The sequence below is a fragment of the Podarcis pityusensis genome (genome assembly GCF_964106645.2).
Source record: "Podarcis pityusensis genome assembly, chromosome: 2".
In the NCBI taxonomy this organism is placed as follows: Eukaryota; Metazoa; Chordata; class Lepidosauria; order Squamata; family Lacertidae; genus Podarcis; species Podarcis pityusensis.
The window spans coordinates 118,716,220-118,742,690 of NC_138029.1; the positions used below are offsets into that span (position 1 = coordinate 118,716,220).

General features: G+C 48.0%; 2 protein-coding genes across 7 annotated transcripts in view; both read left to right on the forward strand.

The window, feature by feature from the left end:
* Positions 1-776: 776 nt before the first annotated feature.
* LOC308469610 (uncharacterized protein) overlaps positions 777-26,471 on the forward strand; it is a 59,394-nt gene continuing 33,699 nt past the window's right edge. Inside the window, exons 1-4 of one of the 5 annotated variants that reach the window (XM_080992317.1) lie at positions 777-870; positions 6,475-7,401; positions 8,724-8,850; positions 9,121-13,155. In XM_080992317.1, the coding sequence (XP_080848443.1) occupies positions 6,613-7,401; positions 8,724-8,850; positions 9,121-9,974 (1,770 nt within the window). In that variant the 5' untranslated portion in view covers positions 777-870; positions 6,475-6,612 and the 3' untranslated portion in view covers positions 9,975-13,155. Of the gene's footprint in view, positions 871-3,889; positions 4,097-5,082; positions 5,160-6,474; positions 7,402-8,723; positions 8,851-9,120; positions 13,157-26,471 lie in introns of those variants that run through there. The other 4 variants (XM_080992319.1, XR_013982122.1, XM_080992316.1 and 1 more) reach the window with 4 other exon arrangements.
* LOC308469427 (uncharacterized protein) lies at positions 15,322-25,035 on the forward strand. Of its 2 annotated transcripts, none has more exons than XM_080991876.1 (5): positions 15,322-15,480; positions 18,636-19,302; positions 21,327-21,453; positions 22,241-22,360; positions 22,618-25,035. In XM_080991876.1, exons 1-5 carry the CDS (start codon positions 15,437-15,439, stop codon positions 23,967-23,969), a joined length of 2,310 nt encoding a protein of 769 aa, XP_080848002.1. In that variant the 5' UTR covers positions 15,322-15,436; the 3' UTR covers positions 23,970-25,035. The 2 variants fall into 2 exon arrangements, with proteins under 2 accessions (XP_080848002.1, XP_080848003.1); XM_080991877.1 differs by having other exon boundaries at positions 18,636-19,260.

A 26,471-nucleotide genomic window follows, 5' to 3' on the forward strand; every position in this document is an offset into this window, starting at 1 on the left:
ACAAAAAATAAGTTGAGTCCTGAAAATATGCACCTCAGGGTCGAAAGCATTGTTTGTTATAAAACCATGGCTCGTGTGGTGAAGGTGAACAGGGTTGCATATATGCTGTACCTTTAAAGCACATTCTTTCCCTCAAAGAATTCTGGGCCTTGTAGTTTACCCCTCACAGTTACAATTCCCAGCAGCCCTTAACAAACCAAAGTGCCCAGAATTCTTTGAGGTGGGAAGAATGCGCTCCAAATGTGCTTTAAAGATGGTGTCTTGTATGAAGCCTAGGAAAGCTTTCTCTCTCTCATAACATTAGAAATGGGAGTCATCCAGCGAATCTGACTGACTGGACTTTCAGGCAATGAGGTAGAGCATCAGACTTGCAAATAGGCAGTGCGGTGTAGCGGTTAGAGTGCTGACCTAGGACTTGGGAGATCAGGGTTAAAATCCCCACTCGGCCATGACACTCGCTGGCCAGTCACTGTCTCTCAGCCTAAGCTACCACGCAGCGTTGGAACCGTAGAATCATAGATTTGGGACCCCAAGGGAAACCTAGTTCAACCACCTTGAGCTCCTGGGATGCTGATGCTGCAGAAAGGTCCCTGGTTCAAACCCCAGCATCTCTAGGTAACATTGGGAGAGACCTCCCCTTCTAAAACCCTGGAGAGCCCCTGGCAGTCTGTGTAGAGAACACAGATTATCAAAATCAGCTTGGTAGCTTCCTCAGTTTGCCACGGGTTCCCAAAGTCATGTGGCTTAAAAGGCGTTGCTTATTTTCACTTGTGACGCAAAGAGGGCATTTGTTGGGAAAGATCAACAACACGGTCCTCGCAAATCTGCTCAGAAGGAAGCCTGATGGAATTCGGCGGGGCTTTCTCTCGGGTAAGTGGGGTTCAGATCACAGCCTAAGATGCCTGCCTTAACACTGGCTCTGCTACAACAGGAAATACGTTCATATATTATAGAATCACAGAATACCCCCTACACAATTATTAATAATTAATAATCTGCAATTAAGTTTGCAGATGACACCACCATAATGGGTTTAATATCAGGTGGGGATGAATCAGCGTATAGAGGGGAGCTCCAAAAAATATCTACATGGTGCCTAGGGAACAACTTGCACCTTAATATCAGCAAGGCAAAGGAGATGGTGTTGGACTTTCGGAGGAGAAGAGAACTAGCCCCACTGTACATCAGGGAGGGCTGTGTGGAGAGAGTCTCTTCCTTTAAATTCCTAGGAGTTTATCTCAGTGAAGACCTTACTTGGAAAATAAATACAACCCAGGTAGTTAAGAAAGCCCAACAGAGACTCCATCTCCTCAGAATATTGCGTAAGAACAGTGTCAATCAACATTTGATGATCTCCTTCTACCGGTCAACAATAGAAAGTGTCCTTTCATACTGCATCACAGTGTGGTACGCTGGTTTGGCATCAACTGATAGGAAGTGCCTACAGAGGGTGGTGAATACAGCACAAGATATTATGGGCTGTCCCGTGAATCCGCTGGATGAAACAGTGGAAAAACTTGCTTCAGGAGAGTGAGGAAAGTTCTCAGGGATAATTCACACCCTGGCCGGCACTTTCTTGATCTCCTGCCCTCAGGCAGAAGATACAGAAGCATGATTAGTCACACCAACAGGGTAAAGAACAGCTTCTATCCGTGGGCTGTTAGGCTGCTGAATGAAAAGATAACAATGAGGCAACTGACTTTCGGGTTTGGTGGGTGTGCGTCAGTAAAGGAGGGGAATTAAGACTAAGAGAGCTGAGTGGGGGGTGCTCGTGTAATCTCACTGTATGCAAGTTGTACAAGTGACAATAAAGTATTTCAATTTACATGCAGGAATCTCAACTAAAGCATCCCTGACAGATAGGATGATCAGTGACGGGGGGGGGGGGTGGCGGCAAATGCAGCCTCTCCCCAGGCCATGCCTCCAACTGACTTTGCTTCAAATTCTCCCTGAGTGTTTGGGCCTGGCTGATATGTCCTTGAGACCCAGTGATTGCCTGGATGGAGGGTGGAGAGGGTTGTGTGCGCATGTGTGGACACCAGCCCCCACTGCCTCTGGCCCTTCCCACCACTTGCATGTGGCCCCCAGAAGGAAAAACCTGAAAATGGTTCTCTGCCCTCGCTCTATTCCAAATTGGGTTCTGTGCACCTCACTGGGTGAGTGGTGGCAGCAGAATGTTTGCAGGCAGAAATTCAACCAGTGCCACTTCCCCAAACATTTGCTGCCCAGCCCCCCAGCCCCCAAAACACACTCGGCTGCTCTGCTGCAGATACAACTGATGGGGATGTGAGTTAATGCAGCAGGTACAAAGCTGTGCAGAATCATTGTCCCGCCAGATGTTAGGTAAAGGTAAAGGGACCCCTGACCATTAGGTCCAGTTGTGGCCGACTCTGGGGTTGCGGAGCTCATCTCGCTTTATTGGCCAAGGGAGCTGGCATACAGCTTCCGGGTCATGTGGCCAGCATGACTAAGCCGCTTCTGGCGAACCAGAGCAGCGCACGGAAACGCCGTTTACCTTCCCGCCAGAGTGGTACCTATTTATCTACTTGCACTTTGACGTGCTTTAGAACTGCTAGGTTGGCAGGAGCAGGGACCGAGCAACGGGAGCTCACCCTGTCACGGGGATTCGAACCGCCGACCTTCTGATCGGCAAGTCCTAGGCTCTGTGGTTTAACCCACAGCACCACCCACATCCCTGGCCATTGCCCGTGCTTGCTGGGGCTGATGGGAGTTGTAGTTGCACATCTGGAGGGCCGGAGGCTGACTGAAGCAGAGCCTCTGGCCCTCCACATTTCTGAATACAGATCCAGAAACACTCCCTAGCCCCAGTTTTCCACACTGGGGAGCTGTAAACCTTTGATACCCCACCTGTCTGGCCTCCCCTATTCCCCAGCATTGGGATCGGACGTAAATCAAGCTGTCCCCAAGAGGAACCTCTTTTTTTTCTGCATGGGCAACTCTCTGCTTCTAGCCTACCTCACAGGGTCGTTCTGAGGATGGTGTGAGACCCAACAGCAGTGCCCTGGGGCCAGGAGAGAATAAACAGTATAGTCAATAATAATAAACATTGTTGTTTAGTCGTGTCTGACTCTTCGTGACCCCATGGACCAGAGCACGCCAGGCACTCCTGTCTTCCACTGCCTCCCGCAGTTTGGTCAAACTCATGCTGGTAGCTTCGAGTACACTGTCCAACCACCTCGTCCTCTGTTGTCCCCTTCTCCTTGTGCCTTCCATCTTTCCCAACATCAGGGTCTTTTCCAGGGAGTCTTCTCTTCTCCTGAGGTGGCCAATGTATTGGAGCCTCAGCTTCAGGATCTGTCCTTCCAGTGAGCACTGAGGGCTGATTTCCTTAAGAATGGATAGGTTTGATCTTCTTGCAGTCCATGGGACTCTCAAGAGTCTCCTCCAGCACCATAATTCAAAAGCATCAATTCTTCGGTGCTCTGGGAAAACCATAGCTTTAACAATACGGACCTTTGTCGGCAAGCTGATGTCTCTGCTTTTTTAGATGCTGTCTAGGTTTGTCCCCTTAAGGAGTCTCAAAGCGGCTCACAGTCTCCTTTCCCTTCCTCCCCCAAACACTCTGAGAGGTGAGTGAGGCTGAGAGACTTCAAAGAAGTGTGACTAGCCCAAGGTCACCCAGCAGATGCATGTGGAGGAGCGGGGAATCGAACCCGGTTCACCACCGCTCTTAACCACTACACCATGCAGAGGCAATAATGCCTCTGAATACCATTTGCTGGAAACCACAGGGGGGGGAGTGTTCTTTTGCTCTGGTCCTCCTTGAAGATTTCCCACAGGCCACTGTGACTTGAAACAGGATGCTGGGCTGCGATCCCAAGGGATGCTAAACAGAAATGGCCCTCCGCTTTCTGAGCAATTTGCTTTATGGCCGTTCACTAAAGGGGTTAAGTTCATGGAGACTTGCATTTCCTAGAGATACTAAGAGGCTTTGGGAGCAGAGGGATGCAAGAGAGCGCAACTCACTTCCTGCCCCGCCTACTGTGGGAAAGCAGGGGTTTAAATTTCCCAGGCGCTGCAGGAGGAGCAGCGGTGCTGATCTCCCACCTCCCTTGTTCTTTTTAGGAAAGATCAGGTGAGTGGGGGAAAGTGGGTTTGCAGCAGGAAGAGATGGAGAATTTCAGTAGAGAGATTCTCCGGTTGGGCTTCTGTGCCTTTCGTAACAGGGTGGCAGGCAGAAGTTGAACAGGTGAAGCTTTCCTCCATCATGGCATTTCTGTGTTTGGGGGCAGCTGCACCTGCTGGATTTCTGCACTGGGGTTAGCTTGTGATGGTGCCTTTTTGCACGCACACACACCCTTCCTCTGTTGGATCGCTCTGAATCAAGGACCTAGGGAGATAGCTCAGTCGGTAGAGCATGAAATTCTTAATCTCAGGGTTGTGGGTTTGACACCCACTTTGGGCAAAAATCCTGCATTGCTGGGGGCAGGATTAGATGACTCTTGTGGTCCCTTCCAACTCTGCAATTCTGTGATTTTATGCTTCTTCGCTTGATAAAGCATTCAGTGGCTGCCAGCCGCAGTGTCTGTGTTTTCCTTGCACTGGCAAAGGCAGAATACGCCTCTGGTATCAATTTTTGGGAATCACAAGTGGGAGGAGTCAGTGCTGTTACACATGTCCTACTTGGGGTTTCCCATTGGGGTGTCTGGTTTGGCCACTGTGAGAAGAGAATGCCAGACTAGATGGGCCATTTATTTACTAATTATATTTTATATCCCACCTTACCTATGAGGAATAATAATAATAATAATAATAATAATAATAATAATAATAATTTATTTATTATTTATACCCCGCCCATCTGGCTGGGTTTCCCCAGCCACTCTGGGTGGCTTCCAACAAAACACTAAAATACAATAACCTATTAAACATTAAAAGCTTCCCTAAACAGGGCTGCCTTCAGATGTCTTCTAAAAGTCTGGTAGTTGTTGTTCTCTTATACATCTGGTGGGAGGGCGTTCCACAGGGCGGGTGCCACTACCGAGAAGGCCCTCTGCCTGGTTCTCTGGAACTTGGCTTCTCACAGCAAGGGAACAGCCAGAAGGCCCTCGGCACTGGACCTCAGTGTCCGGGCAGAACGATGCAGGTGGAGACGCTCCTTCAGGTATACTGGGCTGAGGCCGTTTAGGGCTTTAAAGGTCAGCACCAACACTTTGAATTGTGCTCGGAAACACACTGGGAGCCAGTGTAGGTCTTTCAAGACCGGTGTTATATGGAACTCAAGGTGGAAGACATAGTCCTCCCCAATTTATCCTCAGAACAGCCCTTGCGGGTAGGCTAGGCTGAGAATTGCTGACTGGCCCAAGATTAAGGTTACCAGTTTTTTTTCAATGAATCCAGGGACACTTTTCAACTTCAATTGATTTTGTATGGGGACAGATTTGTAAATCCAGGGACTGTCCCTGGGAAACAGGGACGTCTGGTAACCTTACCCAAGATCACCCTGTGAACTTCATGGCAGAGGGGGATTTGAACCCTGGTCTCCCAGGTCCTGGCCCAACAGGCCTTAGTGTTATTCCCTAAAAGAGCTGTGGGTGTTGATTGTATTGAATATGTATGAACACAGGCATGGAAGGAGAAATATGGGCAGGAGGGTGAAAAAATGAAGAATATGTCCTAGCTCAGGGGTAGATCCCCCGCTTTGCATGTGAAAAGTCCCAGGTTCATAGAATTATAGAACATAGAATTATACAGATAGAAATGAGCAGGGAGGTAATCTATTCAATGCTTTTGTTCAATGCGTCCCTGTGCAGCCTCTGCTTAAACATCTCCAGCGAAGGAGAGGCCATTGGTTTCTTGTGATATTTATCCAAAATCTGCATCTTCCCTGCGGTTTCCCCTTCAGGTTCTAGTCTAAGGTTGCCATATTTCAGAAAGTAGGTTATTGAGCTTTTTTTTTTAACCAAACCTAAACAAAAAACAACAAAAAACCCCCACGATTTTGCAATTGACTTGCCTAGGATCAAGGGCAAATTTTCAATTCCGCATTTGAAATCCTAGTATATGTGGCAGCCCTATATCTAGTCCAATCCCCTGGGGTGACAGAGAATGACATTCACACCTTTTGGAAACACTCTTGTTCCATTTTAAGAGTCATGGACAGTTGTTAGGAGACTGTTAAAGGTAAAGGTAAAGGACCCCTGACAATTAAGTCCAGTCACAAACAACTCTGGGGTTGCGGCGCTCATCTCGCTTTACTGGCAGAGGGAGCCAATGTTTGTCCGCAGACAGTTTTTCCAGGTCATGTGGCCAGCATGACTAAGCAGCGCACAGAAACGCTGTTTACCTTCCTGCCAGAGTGGTACCTATTTATCTACTTGCACTTTGATGTGCTTTCGAACTGTGATTGTGGAGTGGTATTAAGTGCATATATTTAGCCTTGGTTTGACCTAACAGTGCTTGTCTTGTATTCTTATGAAATTAGTATAGATCTCCTTTTGTTTTCCTCCTCAGGAAGCTTAAACTTCCCTTCCAAAGCGCTTGCATGTCTGCACACCCAGCAGCTTCGTGAGGACAAAAGCTTCACAGCCTGGGCTTGCGGAAAGAACTGGTAACTTGGGCTCAGGTGGACATTTGCCGGGAAGAAATAAAATGGCAGCCATGTCGAGGGACGGATTGGTGCTGGGTCTCCAGCCCGAGGCTGGGCCTCAACAGGGAGTGAAATTGGAGCAACCGGACCTAGCGGCCTGTGACCCAGGAGTGGGGAATGGCCCGCACGTCATGCAGGCCAGGAATACCAGGGAATTCTGGGAGAGAAACATGTCAGGCCATGTTAAGCAGGAGCCACAGAAGGGGCCACAACAGCCATGGGAGGCCCAGCTGCAGGAGTTCCTCAGAGCGATGGAGTCTTCCCACTCCGATGGGAGAAACCCGCAGCAGCGGACGTTGGCGTTGCGGGACGAGGCCCACCCCATCCTGCCTCCTTCGGTGGGAATGGATGGCGCCAGGCCACATCTGAGGAGAGAGATGACAGCCCCTCTCCTGCCAGGGCCCTGCAGAGAAGCCCAGCAGCCAGCTAACAGCCCCTTGGCCAAAGAGACAGGAGAGTCCGGGAAAGTCAAGGAAGAGGTCCTGGGGGAGGGGGATAACGGCGTGGCCACTGGCATGGACGCTGAGCGCCAGCGCTTCCGGCAGTTCGGCTACCAGGAGGCCGAGGGGCCTCGAGAGACTTGCAGCCGCCTCTGGGATCTTTGCCACTGGTGGCTGAAGCCGGAGAGGCGCAGCAAGGAGCAGATCCTGGAGCTGGTGATCCTGGAGCAGTTCCTGGCTGTCCTGCCCTCGGAGATGCAGAGCTGGGTCAGGAAAGGTGGGCCGGACAGCTGCTCGCGGGCGGTGGCCTTGGCGGAAGACTTCCTGCTAAGGCAGCAGCGGCCCGAGCAGGTGAGTGTCTGCTTCTCCCTGCTACCTTCCTCTTTTTTTAATTTTATTGGAAGTTTTATTTACAACATAACATAAACCCCCCATTCCCGCCAATACAGAAATCCACCCTCATTAAGCGTGAACATAACGTCCAATAAGCATAACATACAACAATACAAACAACCAAATAAAAGACTTCCTCTATTCCGTCTCTGGCCTCCTTATTTACTTCTTATAAGCTGTTTCCTTTATGAATAATTATTAAGATTTTTCTAATTATAACTTAAATATCCACAAAGTTTCCTGCAGACATTAATTGAAACAAGTCCAGGTATGTATTTTAGGGCACTGTTTTGTGACGTATTCTCTGCGTTTCCCCCATGCTTTTTGAAACTCTTCTCTAGTGTGATCTCTAATTGCCTCTGTTAATCTACCCAGTTCAATATACTCTAACAGTTTGTCTTGCCATTCCTTTTTCGTTGGCACAATTTCTTTTTTCCAGTTTTTAGCAATTAGGATCCTCGCCGCTCCTGTGGCATAGAGGAATATCTGGAGGAATATTCTGCTTCTCCCTGCTACCTGTGAGGCTTTCGGAGTTGCGGAGAGGGCAGAGGCAGGCCGCATTCACAGCCTACATTAAGGCACTATAACAGTCACGGCTTCTCCCAAAGGATTCTGGGAGCGTTCAGAAACCCCCGTTTCCCTCACAGAGCTGCGGTTCTCAGAGTGCTTTAACAGTCAACCCCTCTTCTCAGGGAGCTCTGGGAATTGACGGCCTCTGAGGGGGAAAGGGGGCTTCCCAACAACTCTCAGTGCCCATTACAAACTCCCATAATTCTTTGGGGGAAGCCATGACTATTCAACATGGTCTCCTAGTGTTTTAAGTTGGGTGAACGTTGGCCTTAATGGACGGACAGTGGCAGAGCTCTTACTTCGGATACAGAAATATTCATAGGTTCATTCCCTGGCATCTTCAGTTCGAAAAAGGGCCTGACCGCAAGGGATGGGAATAATCTTCCTCTGCATGTGACCTCAATAGCTGCTGCCAGTCAGAACAGACAACACTAAGCTACATGGGGAAGAAACTTAATTCATTGTTCACACTTAGCAAGCAGAAGGTCCCAGGTATCTGAAACCCAGGGTGTGGGTGTCTGCTTCTAGCCTGTGAATGGTCTGAGTATGCCCTACAGTAGCTGAAATAATCACACATTTTCCCCTTCCTCTCCCACCCACCTATTTTTTTTTTAAAAAAAAATAGTGTAAGCTCTCTGGGGCAGGAGTGAAGCACCATGCCCACCGGGCTGGGGTTGGATAAGTAAGAACAATCTCTCCTTCCGTTTCAGGTGCCGGGGGTGTCCAAGGAGGGGGCTGCCAAGATCCCTGAAGTGGAGGCGTCTCCCTTGGGTGCCTGGCCAAGGCCTCTCTTCAGAGAGATCAAACAGGAAGGCGACAGGGATGCACCCTTGCTGGGTAAGGATTCCTGGTGGCAGAGTTTTAACCACATTGCTTCTCCCGTGTTTTTCTTTGGTCCTGCCCAGCACTGGCATATGGCCCTCAGAAGGTTCTGCAGAAGGGAAAATGGCCCTCACACTGAACAAAGTCTAAACAGAGAACATTGTCCTTCAGGTAACCTGGTGCCAAGCTCCTCAGGGCGCTGCACATTAATAGCAAGGCTTTGAACATGGCTTCGTAGCTAACAGGCAAACAGCAAATAACATTGAGATTCTCTCCTTATTCCAGCAGGAGGTGGGCAGGAGCAGAACATACAAGAAGATGCCAGGAAACGGGAACCGCACTGGGTGCTGTCAGGAAAAGGCGGGCAGAACGCCTCTGGCTGGCCCAATCAGGGCAAAGCGTCTGCCAGCCAGGAGGAAGCGTACCCCGAGAAAGAAGGGGACAAGTTTATAAATTCCCAGGGCAGGTACGTGGAATTTGATGGGAATGCAGCCCAGCTCGCCGTCCCTGCACCAAGCGAGTCGCAGAAGCCGGCTCACGAGAGGCAGAAGTCCTGCGCCCACTGCGGGAAAGACTTCCAGCTGAAGTGCAACCTGCAGGCCCACGAGAGGACCCACACGGGCGAGAAGCCCTACAAGTGCTCCGTCTGCGGGAAGGGCTTCAGCACGAGGGCGTACCTGATCACCCACGAGAGGATCCACACGGGCGAGAAGCCATACCAGTGCTCGGACTGCGGCAAGAGCTTCTGTGACAACTCCAACCTGATAGTCCACCGGAGGACCCACACGGGCGAGAGGCCCTACACGTGCAGGGACTGCGGGAAGAGCTTCCGGGAGAGGCCGGTGCTCATCCGGCACCAGCGGATCCACACGGGAGAGAAGCCCTACAAGTGCAGGGACTGCGGCAAGAGCTTCAGCCAGAGCTCGGGCCTCCTGGTGCACGAGAGGACCCACACGCGAGAGAAACCCTACACGTGCACGGACTGCGGGAAGAGCTTCGGCGGCAACTCGAACCTCAGGGTCCACATGAGGATCCACACAGGGGAGAAGCCCTACAGGTGCTCGGACTGCGGGAAGATCTTCAGCGACCGCTCGCTTCTCGTGCGCCATCAGAGCACCCACCAAGAGGGGAAGTGTTAGAAATGGGGGGGGGGGGGACAAGACACAGACTTGAGTTTCACAGTTCCATACTGTCTCGGAAAATGACATTTTGATGCACACATGTATGCCACTCACACGTACGTTTAACGTGCTGTGGTAGCGCTTTAAACCGTCATGGCTTCCCCCCAAAGGATTCTGGGAGCTGTGTTCTGTTAAAAGTGCTCAGAGTTGTTAGGCGAGACCTCTATTCCTTTCACAGAGCCACAGTTCCCAGAGCTCCCCGTGAAGAGGGAATTATTATTATTATTATTATTATTATTATTATTAATTTATACCCCACCCATCTGGCTGGGCTTCCCCAGCCACTCTGGGTGGCTCCCAACAGAACATTAAAAACACAGTAAAACATCAAACATTAAAAACTTCCCTAAACAGGAACTGCCTTCAGGTGTCTTCTAAAAGTCAGATACAGTGGTTGCTCGGGTTGTGAACGTGATCTGTGTGGGATGCATGTTCACAACCCACAGCGTTCGCAACCCGCAGCAGCGCATCTGCAGGTTGCGATTCGGCTCTTCTGCGCATGCGCAAAGCGCGATTTAGCACTTCTGTGCATGTGCAACCATCGAAACCTGGAAGTAGCCTGTTCCGGTACTTCCGGGTTTCGGCGGGTGCGTAACCCGAGAAAACGCAACCTGAAGCAGCTGTAACCTGAGGTATGACTGTAGTTGTTTATTTCCTTGACATCTGATGGGAGGGCATTCCACAGGGCAGGCGCCACTACCAAGAAGGCCCTCTGCTTAATATCAAACCACACTGGGAGTTGTAACTCTGCGATAGGAACAGAGGCCTCTCAGCACCCTTAGCAAACCACAGTTCCTATGATTCTTTGGGGGAAACCATGACTGTTTATAGAACCATAGAATTGTAGAGTTGGTCCTGAGGGTCGTCTGATTCAACCCGCTGCAAGGCAGGAATCTCAGCTAAAGCATCCATGATAGATGGCCATTCACACTCTGCTCAAAAACCTCCAAGGAAGGAGCGGCCATAACCTCCTGGGGGACCATTCACTGTCAAGCAGATGGAATCATTGTTTAGTTGGAATCTCTCTTTTTGTAACTTGAATCCGGCAGAGGTGTGAATGTGGCTGTAGTTGCCTTATGACCCACCCTGATTACGCCCAGACTCTTTTTAAAAATGCATCTTTCTGCCTTTTAATATGAACCACATGCCAAAACGGCTGAGTGGGAAGACCTAGAAAGCGTCTCATGTCCACAACCAGGCAATAAATAGCTTTATCAGGGCTGACCAAGACACCAGGAAAACACAAGCCATTCTCAAGAGGCAGAGGGAGGGAGGGAATCGCTGGCTCTGTCACTGTCTAGCCGCAAAGTCACATGCTTTGAAAATCCGAATAGGAGAGCTGCAGGGAATGCGCAGGGAATCTCTGGGATTAGGGAGGAGAAATTGTGGGATGGCAGCCTTTGAAGGAGAACACCACATGGACGAGGTGGGATTAATAATAATAATAATAATAATAATAATAATACATTTTATTTATACCCTGCCCTCCCCTGCCAGAGCCTGGCTCAGGGCAGTTAACACCAATAAAATCACAGTAAAAACATAATAGGGGGAAAAGAGAGGTCGGGGGAAAGGAAAGGGGGGGGAAAACCAATTTAAAATACAGGTTAAAATGCAATTTAAAATGCAGCCTCATTTTAAAGTAGCTGATAAATCAAGACATAAGGGGAGGGAAACATAAGGGTCAGACCAAGTCCAAACCAAAGGCCAGGCGGAACAGCTCTGTCTTGCAGGCCTTGCGGAAAGATGTCAAGTCCCGCAGGGCCCTAGTCTCTTGTGACAGAGCGTTCCACCACGTCGGGGCCAGTGCTGAAAAGGCCCTGGCCCTAGTTGAAACCAATCTAACCTCCTTGAGGCTCGGGACCTCCAAAATGTTGTCATTTGTGGACCTTCAGGTCCTCCGCGGGGCATACCAGGAGAGGTGGCCCGTAGGTATGTGGTCCTAGGCCGCATAGGGCTTTAAAGGTCAAAACCAGCACCTTCAACCTGACCCTGTACTTCACCGGGAGCCAGTGCAGTTGGTAAAGCACTGGATGAATGTGATCCCACGGCAAGGACCCCATAAGGAGCCTCGCCGTGGCATTCTGCGCCCGCTGGAGTTTCTGGGTCAGCTTCAAGGGCAGCCCCGCGTAGAGCGAGTTACAATAATCAAGCCTGGAGGTGACCGTCGCATGGATCATTAAAGGATGAGCAAGCGATTCACAGTCCACATTAAGCCGAGGTGTGGCCAGGCCGTGTGACTTAATGCAGACCTCATGGCTACAGCATCTTAAGTGGTTCCTCACTGCCCTTTCCCTCCTGCCCTCTGCTCTGCTTAACTTCCAGCCTGATTTCTGGAGAAGTGGAAAGCTTTGCTGACCGCTGAGCACCTGTGACTCTCCATTCAGGAAAGGCCCTCTTTTCTTGCGAGGTGGTGGAAAAGTACACAGAGCTGGAGGGGTGATGGGAGTCATATTCCAGCAAAAACCTGGAAGGTCGCAGCTTCTGCAACCCTGTCAAAGAAACTAGTCCTCAAGCAAACGGCAGCCAGAGTGGCATGCTGTTCACAATTCCACTGCCCCTTTGACACATGTCTTTTAGCAAGGGGAACGAAACCCTAGTAGTAGCTTAGTAGCAGTTAGGGGTACAGGCCGAAGTTTCTAGTAGGTTTTAAGTTTGTAGGGTATAAATCTGTAGCATGTACACGTTCCTTGCCACTTCTAGCGGGAGGGAGGTGGGTTTGAAGGGCGAAGAGTACAAAATGTGATGCTGACGAATGCTGATTTGTATATATGCAGAGAGTTTTAAACTTAAGATTTCTCTTCTCTCCCACTGCCCAGCCTCTGTGTCAGCAATTCTTCCAGGAGTGGCTCCATGTTTTGAGATTAGCTTTGCCCTAGGATAGGGAAATTTGTCATTAGAAAGACATATGACTCACATAGCTAATAGATTTTTTTTGTTCCTAGGTAGCTTAGGGGTTCTATGATGATCAGATTTGGTTTGTTTGGGTATTTTTTCCCAATCCAAGAATTTTAGAGAAAATGTTTTTATGGACACGTAAGAAACACTGATTATAACAAATAAAAAGGAGCTCTTAAAAAATGTGAAAAGTATGGCTTGGACATTGATATACTTGGCCTCGGCCCCGTATACCTGAAGGAGCGTCTCCACCCCCATCATTCTGCCCGGACACTGAGTTCCCTCACTGCGAGAAGCCAAGCTACAGGGAACCAGGCAGAGGGCCTTCTCGGTAGTGGCACCCGCCCTGTGGAATGCCCTCCCATCAGATGTCAAAGAGATATACAACTACCTGACATCAGAAGACATTTGAAGGCAGCCCTGTTCAGGGAAGTTTTTAATGTGTGATATTTTAATATATTTTTAATCTTTGTTGGAAGCCACCCTGAGTGGCTGGGGAAACCAGCCAGATGGGCGGGGTACAAATAAATTATTATTATTATTATTATTATTATTATTATTATTATTATATCTTTGAAAAGGGAAAGTGTATTTATCATTGTAAACTCTTAATACTGTGGTGGTTTGTTTGTTAAGAGAGTCTGTGCAGTGGTTAGAGTTAGGGTAATCATTGTGGAACCTTCCAGATCTAGCTGAGATCCACTTGGAACCAAAAAGATCCTTTATGGAGGAGCAATTCACCACTGGGGGGGCCACCACAGAGAAGGCTCAGTGCAACTTATAAAGAGCAGGCATACTCAACATGTCTGGACTACAATTCCCATCATCCCTGGGGGCTGATGGGAGTTGAAGCTGCAACACCTGGAGGGCACCGGGCCTGCTGCCACCACTGCGTTAGACTATCGTTACTATTATTACGATGAGTCTCTGTAGGCGCCCTCAGAGTGCATGGTCAAGGCTGTGTCATCTGCAAACAACGCCTCTCAGATAAGGACCGGGGACGCTTTCCTCTTGGTGCAGAGATGTGCCAGATTGAACAAACCCCAGTCGCTTTCTTGAATGGATGTGACTGGGAAAAAACAGTGAGGTTATGTATCCATAGCAGTGACCAGAGGAGGAATGGCCGCTGGGAGGAGTGCAGAGAGAAGAAACGTTGCAGTGCTTCTGCAGCACCACAACTGGATCCCTTCCTCTGCCCCAGCTGCAACAAAACATGTCTCTCCCCATCGGTCTCTACAGCCACAGATGGATGCCAAGAATAATGTTGTTGTTGTTGCTGCTGTTGCTGTTGTTGCTGTTGCTGCACCTTCTTCCCTGGCAGCTTACAGACAATAAATAATAATTTTATTATTTGTACCCTACCCATCCGCCTGGGTTGCCCCAGCCAGTCTGGGCAGCTTCCGATGTATATAAAAACATAATACAATGGTACCTTGGTTTACAACCATAATCCGTTCCGGAGGTCCGTTTGTAAACCAAAACAGGTTGTAACCCAAGGCGCGCTTTCACCAATGGGACCTCAAAAAAAATTGTTTGTAATAAAAAAAAAGGGGGGGTTGTAAACCAAAAAAAAAGTTGCAAACCGGGACACGCACTTCTGGGTCTGACGTGTTTATAATCCAAAACGTATGCAAACCAAGACGTATGCAAACCAAGGTACCACTGTAAAACATTGCACAATACACATTTAAAAACTTCCCTATACAGGGCTGCCTTCAGATCATAGCTGTCAACTTTCAGATTTGAAAATAAGGGATCAGCAGCCTCACCTGTCCCAGGGACAATCTACGGGATATCTAACAATCCGGGATAGCAGCGGGAAGCAGTGGGAAACGGCGCTGGAATAAGGGAATTCCCCGCCAAAAAAAGGAAGGTTGACAGCTATGCTTCAGATGTCCTCTGAAGGTGATATAGTTGTTCATCTCCTTATCTTCCTCCTCCTTCTCCAACCCCCCCCGCCCTATTGCACATTCTTTGCACGAAAATCACTAAAATGCCAATATTATAAAAACAAGAGCATAAAATGTACGCATCACGACCGTCTGAATTCGACCAGGAGCTGGCCGGAGATGTCGTTTGCCAGGATTTTACAACAGCTAGCGACCCCCACCCCCACCCCAGGGCTAAATGGAGCCTCCAGTGCCAGTGGCAGTCTATCTCTAAATCCTTGCAACAGAAAAAGGAGGCGGCTCTTGCGCTTGCAGTCTTCTGGCTGGCCACTGTCAGAAGAGGAGGCTGGGCTTTTCAAGGAGAGGCGAGCCTTTGGGGTCCTATCCAGCAGGGTTGGGTTTTTTGGGGGGTGGGGTGGGAGGAGTTGGGTGTGGAAATGACTTTCTCAGGGTTAAGGCGACAGATTCCTGTTTCCCAGAACAGCCTGGGAGGAAGGGGAGGGAGAGGAACCGAGGACATCACTTCCTATCCTGCCGGCCATAGGGGGCGTGGGGTTGGGGGGCACCGGCAAGGGTCCTTTGCCCCCCAAGTAGCAGCCCAGCAAGAGGGTTGGGGGGCACAATGCCCCGTTGATGCCGCCTGCCCGCCCCCTCCGCCTTTTGCAAGAAGATCCTTGGTGAGTGCAAGGCGTGTTGCAATTGCAGAGGGAGGGATTTCAAACAAAGCTCCTGGCAAAAGTCCCGGGAGGCGAGAGAGCAAAAGATCTGGGGCTGGAGGGACTTTTGCAGGCATATATTCTTGCTATTTTCATGTTTCCAGCTGCTTTCAATTATGTGCAGATCGTGGTTTTGGAAGGCGATGAACAAAGCAATGATTCTAATGAAAGAGGAGCGGGAGGCGGTTGGAAGAAAAGGCGTTTGCAAAAATAAAAATAAAAAAAAACGAGTTTTAGGGGAGGGATTCGCCAGCCCCGTTTTCATCCAGGCTCAGTATAGGGCTTTAATGTGCTGCGACCCCAAAGCTGGGGGAGTGCAGGAGGGTAGCCAAGGATGTAACAGAAAATAATAATAATAATAATAATAATAATAATAATAATAATGACAAAATAACACTTCATGCAGCAGAGGGAGTGGACTGCAATCCACAAAATGCCAGCTATTGCCAACCTGGTGCCTGGCAGATTATTTGAACTACAACTCTCAACAACCCTGCTCTGTGAGGCTGGGGGGAGCTGTAGCTCCAACATGATGCCCTTCAGAAATTTTGGGGGTACAACTCCAGCCAGCGCCAGTTCGGAACATCTGGAGGACATCTGGAGCTTAGGGAAGGCTGTTCTGAAGAATAAGTGACCAGTTAATTTAATTTAAATTTCACAATGTTTATAGACCGCTCTGTTGTCATCCAACTTCAGATAGGCTTACGGAAAAATGATGAAACCATAAAATTAGGTGTGTTTTTTATAAAAACAAAAAAAAATGCTTAAAACAAAATGCTTAAAACATTTTAAAAAAAAATGAACTAAAACCAGATTTGAAAACCTGGTAGCCTCCCTGAAATGTATTCCAGGGGGCTGTTTGGAAACCAATTCTGTTTGCTTAATTACTCTGAAGTAATTTCCTCAGTATTCAGTGGGGCTTACTCATTGATAAAGGTAAAAAGGTACCCCTGACCATTAGGTCCAGTCCTGGCTGACTCTGGGGTTGCGGCACTCATCTTGCTTTATTGGCTGAGGGAGCCGACGTACAGCTTCCGGGTCATGTGGCCAGCATGACTAAGCTGCTTCTGGCGAACCAGAGCAGTGCACGGAAATGCTGTTTACCTTCCCGCTGGAGCGGTACCTATTTATCTACTTGCACTTTGACGTGCTTTCAAACTGCTAGGTTGGCAGGAGCAGGGACCGAGCAACGGGAGCTCACCCCGTATCGGGGATTCGAACTGCCGACCTTCTGATCGGCAGGTCCTCATTGGTAGGTGTATGTAAAATTGTAGCCTGACTTAAACCTTTGTTCTGCCTGCTTTTGCTTCCAGCCGCAATACTTTTCGTCAGGAAAATTGATTGTTAATAGTCCCCACTGAAAGGTATCCCCCCTCCAATGGGGACAAAAGATTAGGAAATAACTGGTGAATTGTCTTGAATTTTTATTATTGCATTTGTATCCCACCATTTCCTCCAAGGAGCGTACATGGTTCTCCCTCATTTAATCCCCAACAAGAACCCTGGGAGTTAGGTTACTTTGAGAGGCAGAGACTGGCCCAGGGTCACCCATTGAGCTTCATGGACGAGTCAGGATTTGAACCCTGGTCTCCCTGTTCTTAGTCCAACACTCTAACCGCTGCACCACACTGACTCTTATTTTTCTTCTTTCTTTTTGGAATGCGAGAGATTATCAGAATTTGGGAAGCCCTTCTTCTCCCCTCACCCCACTCTGAACTTTGAGGAAGATTTCTGATGTCAGCTGTGTGTCAGAACATTTGCTTTACAGGACAAGGCTCCAGGTTCAATTCTCAGGGACTCCAGTTAATATTAATTATTGTTATTGTTATTATTTATTTCAGTTCTATGTCACTTTACAGTTTTAAAGAAAAAAATCTCGAAGCGGTTTACGGCACATTTGAAACATCAAATAGAACAATCCAGGATAAAACGTTGCTGAAGAAAGTAAAATACCTTAAGGATATCAAAATAAAACATTGGAAAGGAGGCCAGCTCCAGAATGCACATTTAATGCAGCAAAGATAACAACAGAAAATAAATTGGAAGCATTTCAAAAGAAAACATTACTAAAGGAAGTCAAATATAAAATGCATGTTCAAAACAACAGTAAATGCAGATTTTAAAATAAAGTAATATGCCCAAGTGTCCCAAAAAAGTTATTTATGTATGCTACTACTGCGGCCCGTGTTTTGCTAGCCCAAAAAAGGGAAAACGAGCAAGGTCCCAACTAAAGAAGAACGGCAAGTCAAGTTGACAGAATATACGCAAGTTGCAGATTTAACATATAGGGGGGAAAAGCAAGAAGAACATACGTTCAGAGAAGATTGGGAAACGTTTATTGAATATATGGGGTAAGAATTGTGTATATCTGAAAACGGTGGCAGCATTAAGATAAATTCAACAGTGTAAATAGTTTAGATGGATGTAATAATGGAATACTGAATGGTTAAGTTTACATAAAATATGCCGGGATTTATGATATGTAAAATGAACCGTGGAAAGAGAAGAAGGGAAGTCATCGATATTATAATGATGTTAAAATTAGTATTTTAAATTTCTAAACAGAAAATTTAAAATATTTTTTTATAAAAAATAAAATAAAGTAATATGTTAACACCATAAACTTTGGTGGTTTTGCAACTACTGGTCTTTTGGACTGACATTTCTCTCTCCTCGCCTCACGTTGGTTGGCTGGCATCAGCACAGCTAACTCAGGTCAGTTCCAGGGTTTGTACTATGCTCTTAGGCTACCTGAGCCAACATAGTTTTCAGAAAAAATTCATTGAGAGTATATATCATTGTAAAGTTAGCTGGGATGAGATTTCATTGCCATCTGATTTTGATCTCAAAGTCCCATAGATTCCCATGGGAGACAGAAGTAAGTTTTATTCTGAAATCTTTAAGATAATATTTTAGTTTTCTGTTAATGTTGCTTTCACTGTATACTCTATATTTGACTTTCTTCAGATTGTTTTATTTATGTTTTATTGAATTAACATGTTGTAAACCACTTTGAGATTTTTCTTAAAAATATAAAGCGGTATAGAAATTTAAAATAAATAAAAACGTTTCTAGTCTCTCCTAACCTTTTTAATGGTGCTTATTCCTTCCCTTAGGGAGAAGCTCACCGGGAACAAATTTGGGCCTCTTTGGCCTGTGGTGGGTGTTGTTTTGAGGTGCCCAACCACCCTTCCAAAAGTCAACATTGGACGAATGGTCACCCCGGTTGCAGATGCCCGGCTTGGCCTGAGACGCAAAATGGCCACTGAGCAAGGCAGCGCCAACACCCCAAGCTTCCAGTTGCCAGCGGATCCGAAAGTGGGGACGAAAATGGCGGAAGAGGAGCAGGCCAGCTACCTTGCCGGCAGGGCTGCGGGTCCTTGCATTCTTCAAGCCGGGAGCATGTGGGGCCTTGAGAGGAGAAGCGGGGAAGATACCCCAAATGGGACCAGCAGCGTCTCCAACACGTGGCATCAATATATCCGGCCATTTAGCCACCACGAAGCCGAGTGGCCGCGGCAAGTTTGCCGGCAGCTCTGGGAGCTGTGCTGCCGGTGGCTGAAGCCGGAGAGACACGGCAAGGAGCAGATTTTGGACCTGGTGGCCCTGGAGGAGTTCCTGAGGGCCTTGCCCCCAGAAATGCAGAGCTGGGTCAGGGCGATAGGGCCAGAGGGTGGCTCGCGAGCAGCGACGGCTGACAATTTCCTCCCGAGGGAAAGAAGCAGTGAGGAGCAAGAAGAGGTAAGAACGGTTTGCTGCAAGCAATCTGAAGGGGTTGAGAAGGTAGGTGCTTGCTGACCACTGTTGTGCCGTTCCTTTTTTTCTCGATTTTCGGGAAATGGGTGCCGTTCCTTAAGTAGCCAAAACAGCACCGCCCACGAGGGGGAAGCAACAGCAGGCTAAGGGAACCCCAGTCTATCTGCAGAAGTACAAAAAGGCTTTACAGTGGTACCTCGGGTTACAGACGCTTCAGGTTACAGACTTCAGGTTACAGACTCCGCTAACCCAGAAATAGTACCTCGGGTTAAGAACTTTGCTTCAGGATGAGAACAGAAATCGTGCTCTGGTGGCACAGCAGCAGCGGGAGGCCCCATTAGCTAAAGTGGTGCTTCAGGTTAAGAACAGTTTCAGGTTAAGAATGGACCTCCGGAAGGAATTAAGTTCTTAACCCGAGGTACTGCTGTATAAGGGGGTCCGGAAAACCTTGAAAGGGGAAAATCTCCAAAAATTCCCATAGGGGAATGAGCATTCTTAGGTGACATTTGAGCCATACCTCTGAAGCGCTGTGACACTACTTTAGATGGTCATGAATTCACCCAAAGAATCATGGAAAGTGGGTTGTTTTTTAGGATGCACAGAATTGTTAGGGAGCAGTTCTGGGCATCCTAAAAAAAAAAAAAACAAAACTTCCCAGGGATGGTAGGATGAAAGGAATCTGTCAACTTGCCAAGGAACTGATAAGGTTCATTATTGAGTCATCTGCAGTTTGACAGACCGCTCTTCCCAGGGTGAGAGGGAAAATGGCAAAAACAGGTTATTTATTGGGACAGAGTGACTTTTGCAGCTGTTGTTAAAGTTGCAAAACAACAAAGCACGGGACAGAGCAAGGGAGAAATTTCTGGAACTACAATGGAATATCAGCTTCGCCCAAGGCATGATGGAGAACAGCAACAACTGGGGGGGGGGAATAGATATAATATTTTACAAGGACAGGAAGAAATAACACGGACAGAATAATTTCCACACACAGGAAGAACAAGGTTATAGTTTGAGCGCCTCACTTGTAGTTTTATCAATCATTTAATGTGTCAACACGAAGTTATTAATATTGCAGTTGTCGTATAATGGGATTATTATTATGACCGGAATGTAATTGAAATTAATAAGATTTTGGAACGCAGAAATACTGTAAAGAAACTCATCAACCTTCAATTCTAGCATGTGAGGAGGGGCCACTTTATCTAAATTATATAATTCAGTATTTGAATGATTGGTATTGGTAATTGTATTGTAAACTGGCATTGTTATAATAAGGCTATTCTTGGATTGTAATTGAAAACTAATAAAAAGAATTATTAGAAAACTAAGAAAAAGAATTGTTAGGGGGCCCCTATCCCCATCACAGAGCTACAATTCCCCGAGCGGTTTAACATGCAACACCTCTTCACAGGGAACTCTGGGGACTGTAGCTCTGCCTGCTTTCTAGCGGATCTTTGCACCAATAATAATAATAATAATAATAATAATAATAATAATAATAATTTATTTGTACCCCGCCCATCTGGCTGGGCTTCCCCCGCCACTCTGGGCAGCTTCCAACAAAATATTAAAATACAATAATGCATCAAACATTAAAAGCTTCCCTAAACAGGGCTGCCTTCAGATGTCTTCTAAAAGTCTGGCCCTCTGCCTGGCCCTCTGCCTGGTTCCCTGTAACTTGGCTTCTCGCAGTGAGGGAACCGCCAGAAGGCCCTCAGCACTGGACCTCAGTGTCCGGGCAGAACAATGGGGGTGGAGATGCTCCTTCAGGTATACTGGACCGAGGCCATTTAGGGCTTTAAAGGTCAGCACCAACACTTTGAATTGTGCTTGGAAATGTACTGGGAGCCAATGTAGGTCTTTCAAGACCGGTGTCCATGAGGACTAGAACCTTAAACAAGCTCAGAAGCTGCATTCTTTGCTCAGCTCAACATCCCATGCTTTTTCCTATGCTCCCTGCAAACAGTGGCACAGCCCTCGCTTGATATGAACTGTGAGCAAATGAGAAATCGCGTTGCTGAGAAGTTGACGGTGCTTTCTCCTTTCAGGAGCAAGTGACTTTTGAAGAGGTGGCTGTGTATTTCTCCAGCGCCGAATGGAGTCTCCTGGATGCCAGCCAAAAAGCCCTGTACAGGGAAGTTATGCTGGAGAATTACGGGAACGTGGTCTCCCTGGGTAAGGACGCTGTTCAAAAAGCAGAAAAATATGAGTATTGGTTTGGTTCATCTCACTATGTTTTTGGCAGCTGAATTTCAACACCTTCCCTGCTGGGGGCAGGAGATTCATAATCCACCTGACCCCACAGATGACACTTTCATATTTAAAGCTCTATGATAGCACTTTAAAGAGTCATGGCTGCCCCCAAAGAATTCTGGGAGCTGTAGTTTATTAAGGGTGATAAGCGTTATTAGGAGGCCCCTATTCCCTTCGCAGAGGTAAAAGTCCCATAATTCCCTGGGAAGAGGGCTTGATTGTTAAACCAGTCTGGGAATTGTCACTTTGTGAGGAGAACAGGGGTCTGCTGTCAGCTCTCAGCACCTTTAACCAACCACAGTCCCCGGGATGTTTTGGGTGCAGAAGCTGTGGCAGCTGAAGGGATATAAGAATTCTTTAAATGTTTAGGGGAGAGCGGGCGGGGTCAGCTCCACGTTTGAGGGCGGACATGGCAAAGTGGGGAAGAGTCGCAGCTCTGTGGCTGAGCACAAAGTCTCAGTTTCAATCCCTGGCACCTCCAGGCAGGATTAGGAAAGGCTCCTTGCCTGATTCCCCAGATAGCTGCTGCCAGTCAGTGAAGACAATACTGAGATAGATGGACCCATGCATCAGGTAGCTTTCCTGTGGAAGAGCCTAGCCACTTCTCTGGTGTCTGAAGAGGGCCAGTAAGGTTGAGTGGAGCCCTTTTCGAGAAGTCACAAAAGTAAAAAGGTTGTGCTGATGGTTTTTCGTTTTGTTTCCTCTGAAGGACTATGGCTTCTCAAACCCGAATTCGTCTCCTGGCTGGACGAAGAGGAAGGAGAAAGTGAGATATTTGTCCAGGGAGCTGCGGAAAGAGAGGAGAGATCAAGAGGAAGGAGTTCTTTGGGTATTTATTTGTATTCACTCTTATTTGATTTACACACTGCTCTTTAATAGGTTCCCAAAATAGCTTACAGAAAGTCCAAACCACACTAAAACTACACACACACACACACACACACACACACACACACACACACACACTATTCTAAGCTATCAGCAGAATTAAAACAAAACACCAGGCAACATTGGAAAAAAAACCAGACAGAAGATTTTAAAAACCAACAAAAATTTTATGTCACAATTCTCTGCTTCTTCCGGCAGGGGCTGAGAAGGGGTATGAGAAGCAGACGAATGGGCCGGAAAGTTCTAGAGACGTGGAACTGTGCGATGAGGCTTTGTTGAGAAGAGCTGAGCCAGAAGATGCGCTCGGCAGCGCATGGGCAGGAGACGCCAAGGGGCAACTGGGGAGCCGCTCACATGAAAGCCAAGTCCAGTTCCTTAATTGCCTGGAAGGCTATGGCAAGCCTGAGGATTATTTGGCCCAGCTGGGAATCTTCCAGAGCGAGGGAGCTTTCGAAAGCATGAAGGCCTTCATGCAGAATCCTGACCTCCTTGTCCCGAACCAAGCGAGTCTTCCGGGACGGAGGACGCACCAGTGCTTGGTGTGCGGGAAAAGGCTGGCCAGCCGAGGGAAGCTCATCATCCACGAAAGGACGCACACGGGAGAGAAGCCGTTTGCCTGCTCCGACTGCGGGAAGTGCTTCAGCCAGCAGGCGCACCTCAGCGGCCACCGAAGGACCCACACGGGGGAGAGGCCCTTCCAGTGCGCTGAGTGCGGAAGGAGCTTCAGCGACAGGACCTCCTTCAAGAGGCATGAGAGGATCCACACGGGAGAGAAGCCCTATGAGTGCACCGAGTGCGGGCGCCGCTTCAGCGACTGGACGGCCGCCAGGAGGCACATCGCGGCCCAAACGCGCACCAAAGCCCACAAGTGCGCCGACTGCGGGAAGGGCTTCCAAAACCTGGAGGAGCTCCTGAAACACGAAGAGGGGCACCCGAGCGACAAGCCGTACACGTGCTCGGTCTGCGCGCAAGGCTTCAGCAAGGCGCAGTACCTTTTCCGGCACGGCATAACGCACGTGAGGGAACGGCGCGAGCAGCAGGACCAGAGAGGCTCCCCTGGCGAAGGGGAAGCGGCCGCACAGGAATCGCCGGTGTGCGCGAGGGAGGGGCGCGAGGGCCGAGGGTGCAGCGAAGGCTCGCTTGCCAAGTGCGCCCTGAAACGCGCGGGAGCCGGGAAGGCCTTTGGGTGCTCGGAGTGCGGCCGCAGCTTCAGCCAGAGGACCAACCTGGTCATCCACTGGCAGACCCACACGGGGGAGAAGCCCTACGAATGCGCCGAGTGCGCAAAATGCTTCGGCACCCGGACGTCCTTGCGAAGGCATCGGAGGATCCACACCGGGGAGAAGCCCTATCAGTGCTCGGACTGCGGGAGGTGCTACAGAGACGGGACGTCCTTCCGGCGGCACAAATTGACCCACACAGGCGAGAAACCACTTCCGGAGAGCTTTCCAGCTCCAGCCCAGCTCATTAAACAGGAAGAAACCCACATGGGGGAGATTCTCTGGGGCAGCCCCAGTTGCAGGGAAACTCCAGCTCAACAGCCGTTCTAAAGGAGGAGGCTTCCGAGAAGGAAGTCACATAACAGCAGGGGTAGGAACCTGTGGACCTCCAGATTCCCGCCCCCCCCCCCCAATTATTTTTGCTGGGCTACAACTCCCTTCCTCCCTCACCACTGACCATGCTGGCCGGGGAGTTGGAGTCCAACACAGACCCAGAGGGTCATTGTGTCAATGAAATACAAACTCTTGTACAGTGGTAACTCGGGTTACAGACGCTTCAGGTTACAGACGCTTCAGGTTACAGACTCTGCTAACCCAGAAATAGTACCTCGGGTTAAGAACTTTGCTTCAGGATGAGAACAGAAATCGTGCTCTGGTGGCGCGGTGGCAGCAGGAGTCCCCATTAGCTAAAGTGGTGCTTCAGGTTAAGAACAGTTTCAGGTTAAGAACGGACCTCCAGAACAAATTAAGTACTTAACCCGAGGTACCACTGTATTGGGGTAGAAGCTGTTTCTTACAAACCTGCCACATCCCCTCAGACCGCTTATCCATTTGAACCCCCCTTAGCCGAATTGTAGTTCAGCAACATTTAGTGTGCTCACAGCAGGCCATCCCCCCATCCCTGGTTTCGCCTTTCCTCGAACCCCCAGGAAGTTCTAGCAGCCCATTTTCCCCCCAAGTCATAATTGTTAAGTTTCAGAACTTTGGCCATATTTACGCCACACATTTTAAGACACCATGATACCACTTTGAAGTGTCATGGCTTCCCAACAACAATTCTGTGAGCTGTAGTTTGTTGCTCCACCCCCAGATGTACAAATTTAATAAATAGTAATGATAACTATGGGAATAGTAACTCTGGAAGGGGAATAGTGGGGTCTCCTATCAACTCTCAGCACCCTTAGCAAACCGCAACTCCCAGAAGTCTTTGGAGGGAAGCCGTGATTTTTGAAAGTGCATTATAAATGGATTGTGCGCAGGTGGCCTTGGTGCAAGTGCCTCAGTTTGAATGTGTGCTGGATCAGTTACAAAGCAGCCTGGTATCTATAGGCAAAGACTGCAGCTTCTGAAACTAAGGAAATCTGGAAATTAAAAATAAAAAGATCTTGTTTTAAAAGGGATGCATATTACATCTTGTTTTGCCTCTAAGATTTGAGTATGCAGCAGAATGGGGGCTGGGGCAAAACACCTTAAAAGGACAGGACAAAAAAAGTGGGAAGCTCTGGTGTTCAGTGAAGCAAAATTCTTTTTTGTAGTTTGCTCTGTGGGTTTTGGAGTTTAAAACTCCTTCAGGAGCTCTTGGTGGAAACAACAGGAAATCAAGCCTTGTGAAGAACAGTTGAGGAAGTTGGGTATGTTTAGATTGGATAAGATGAGACTGAGAGGAAATATGATAGCCATTTTCAAATATCTCAAGGGCTCTCACATGGAAGATGGAGCAATATTGTTTTCTCGTGCTCCAGAGGGTAAAATCTGAAGCAATAGCTTCAAGTTACAAGAAAGGAGATTCTGACTAACATCAGGAAGAACTCCCTGACGGTAAAAGTTGTTTGACAGGGGAACAGTCTACCTTGGGAGGTGGTGGACTTCCCTGAAGTTTTTTAAGCAGAGGTTGGATGGCCATCTGTCGTGGATTTAGCTGAGATTCCTGCAGTGCAGGGGGTTGGACTTGATGCCCCCTGGGGTCCCTTCCAGCTCTACAATTTTATACGTAATTCTATGGATCTCTGAAGCACCTCCCTGGCTGTTAAAGGTGGCAGCAGCTGTGTTTAACACAGCGCACCTCCCACTCTCCTTTAAACAGCTGCCTGGCATCTGCGCTGCTTGTTCGTTCAGCTGCCTGCTGCTCTGTTTTATGTTGGAGATAGCTTGTCCCCTGAGAGGCAGTCATATGAACTGTAGTGTAACGACAGCCTTACGTTTTTATGTATATAGGAAGACATTTCCAGCCCCGGGAAATCATTGAATATTATTTACTACTGGTATCCATGCCTCACATTTCTGGAAACAAAGTTTTTGATTTCTGATATTCAGCCAATTAGGAATTTTATTTCACTGAGTCCCAGACCCATTTTTAAGCACGTGTGTTGTAGGCAGTGTGTTTTGATGCACCACAGACACGTTTCCCTGTCTGCTACCCAGATTAAAAGGAACCAAATGCTCTCCAAATGCTCAATTGGGCAACATTACTGCGGTGGGTTGCTACTTTCATTTTCAGTCATGGGACTGTTTAAAGAATATTGGGAACCTATTGTTTGTTAAACGTGCGTGTTGGGTGATCTCTATCATTCTCACAGATCTATGGTTTTTAGAGGGGGTTAACTATCTGTCCCTCTTATTATTAAAATTATTAGCCGTTTTTTGACACAGCAGTTCAAAGCGACTTAAAATATTTTAAGCAAAAACACGCATATATAAAAACCAGCATTTAAAAAAAAAAATCTAGAAGAAAAATTGTATTTCTTTTAAAAAATAATAATTAGAACATCCCACCCAGGCAAAAAGTTAAAACACAAAGGATTGAGGAGGTGCTTCTGCCACAAAATGGAGTGG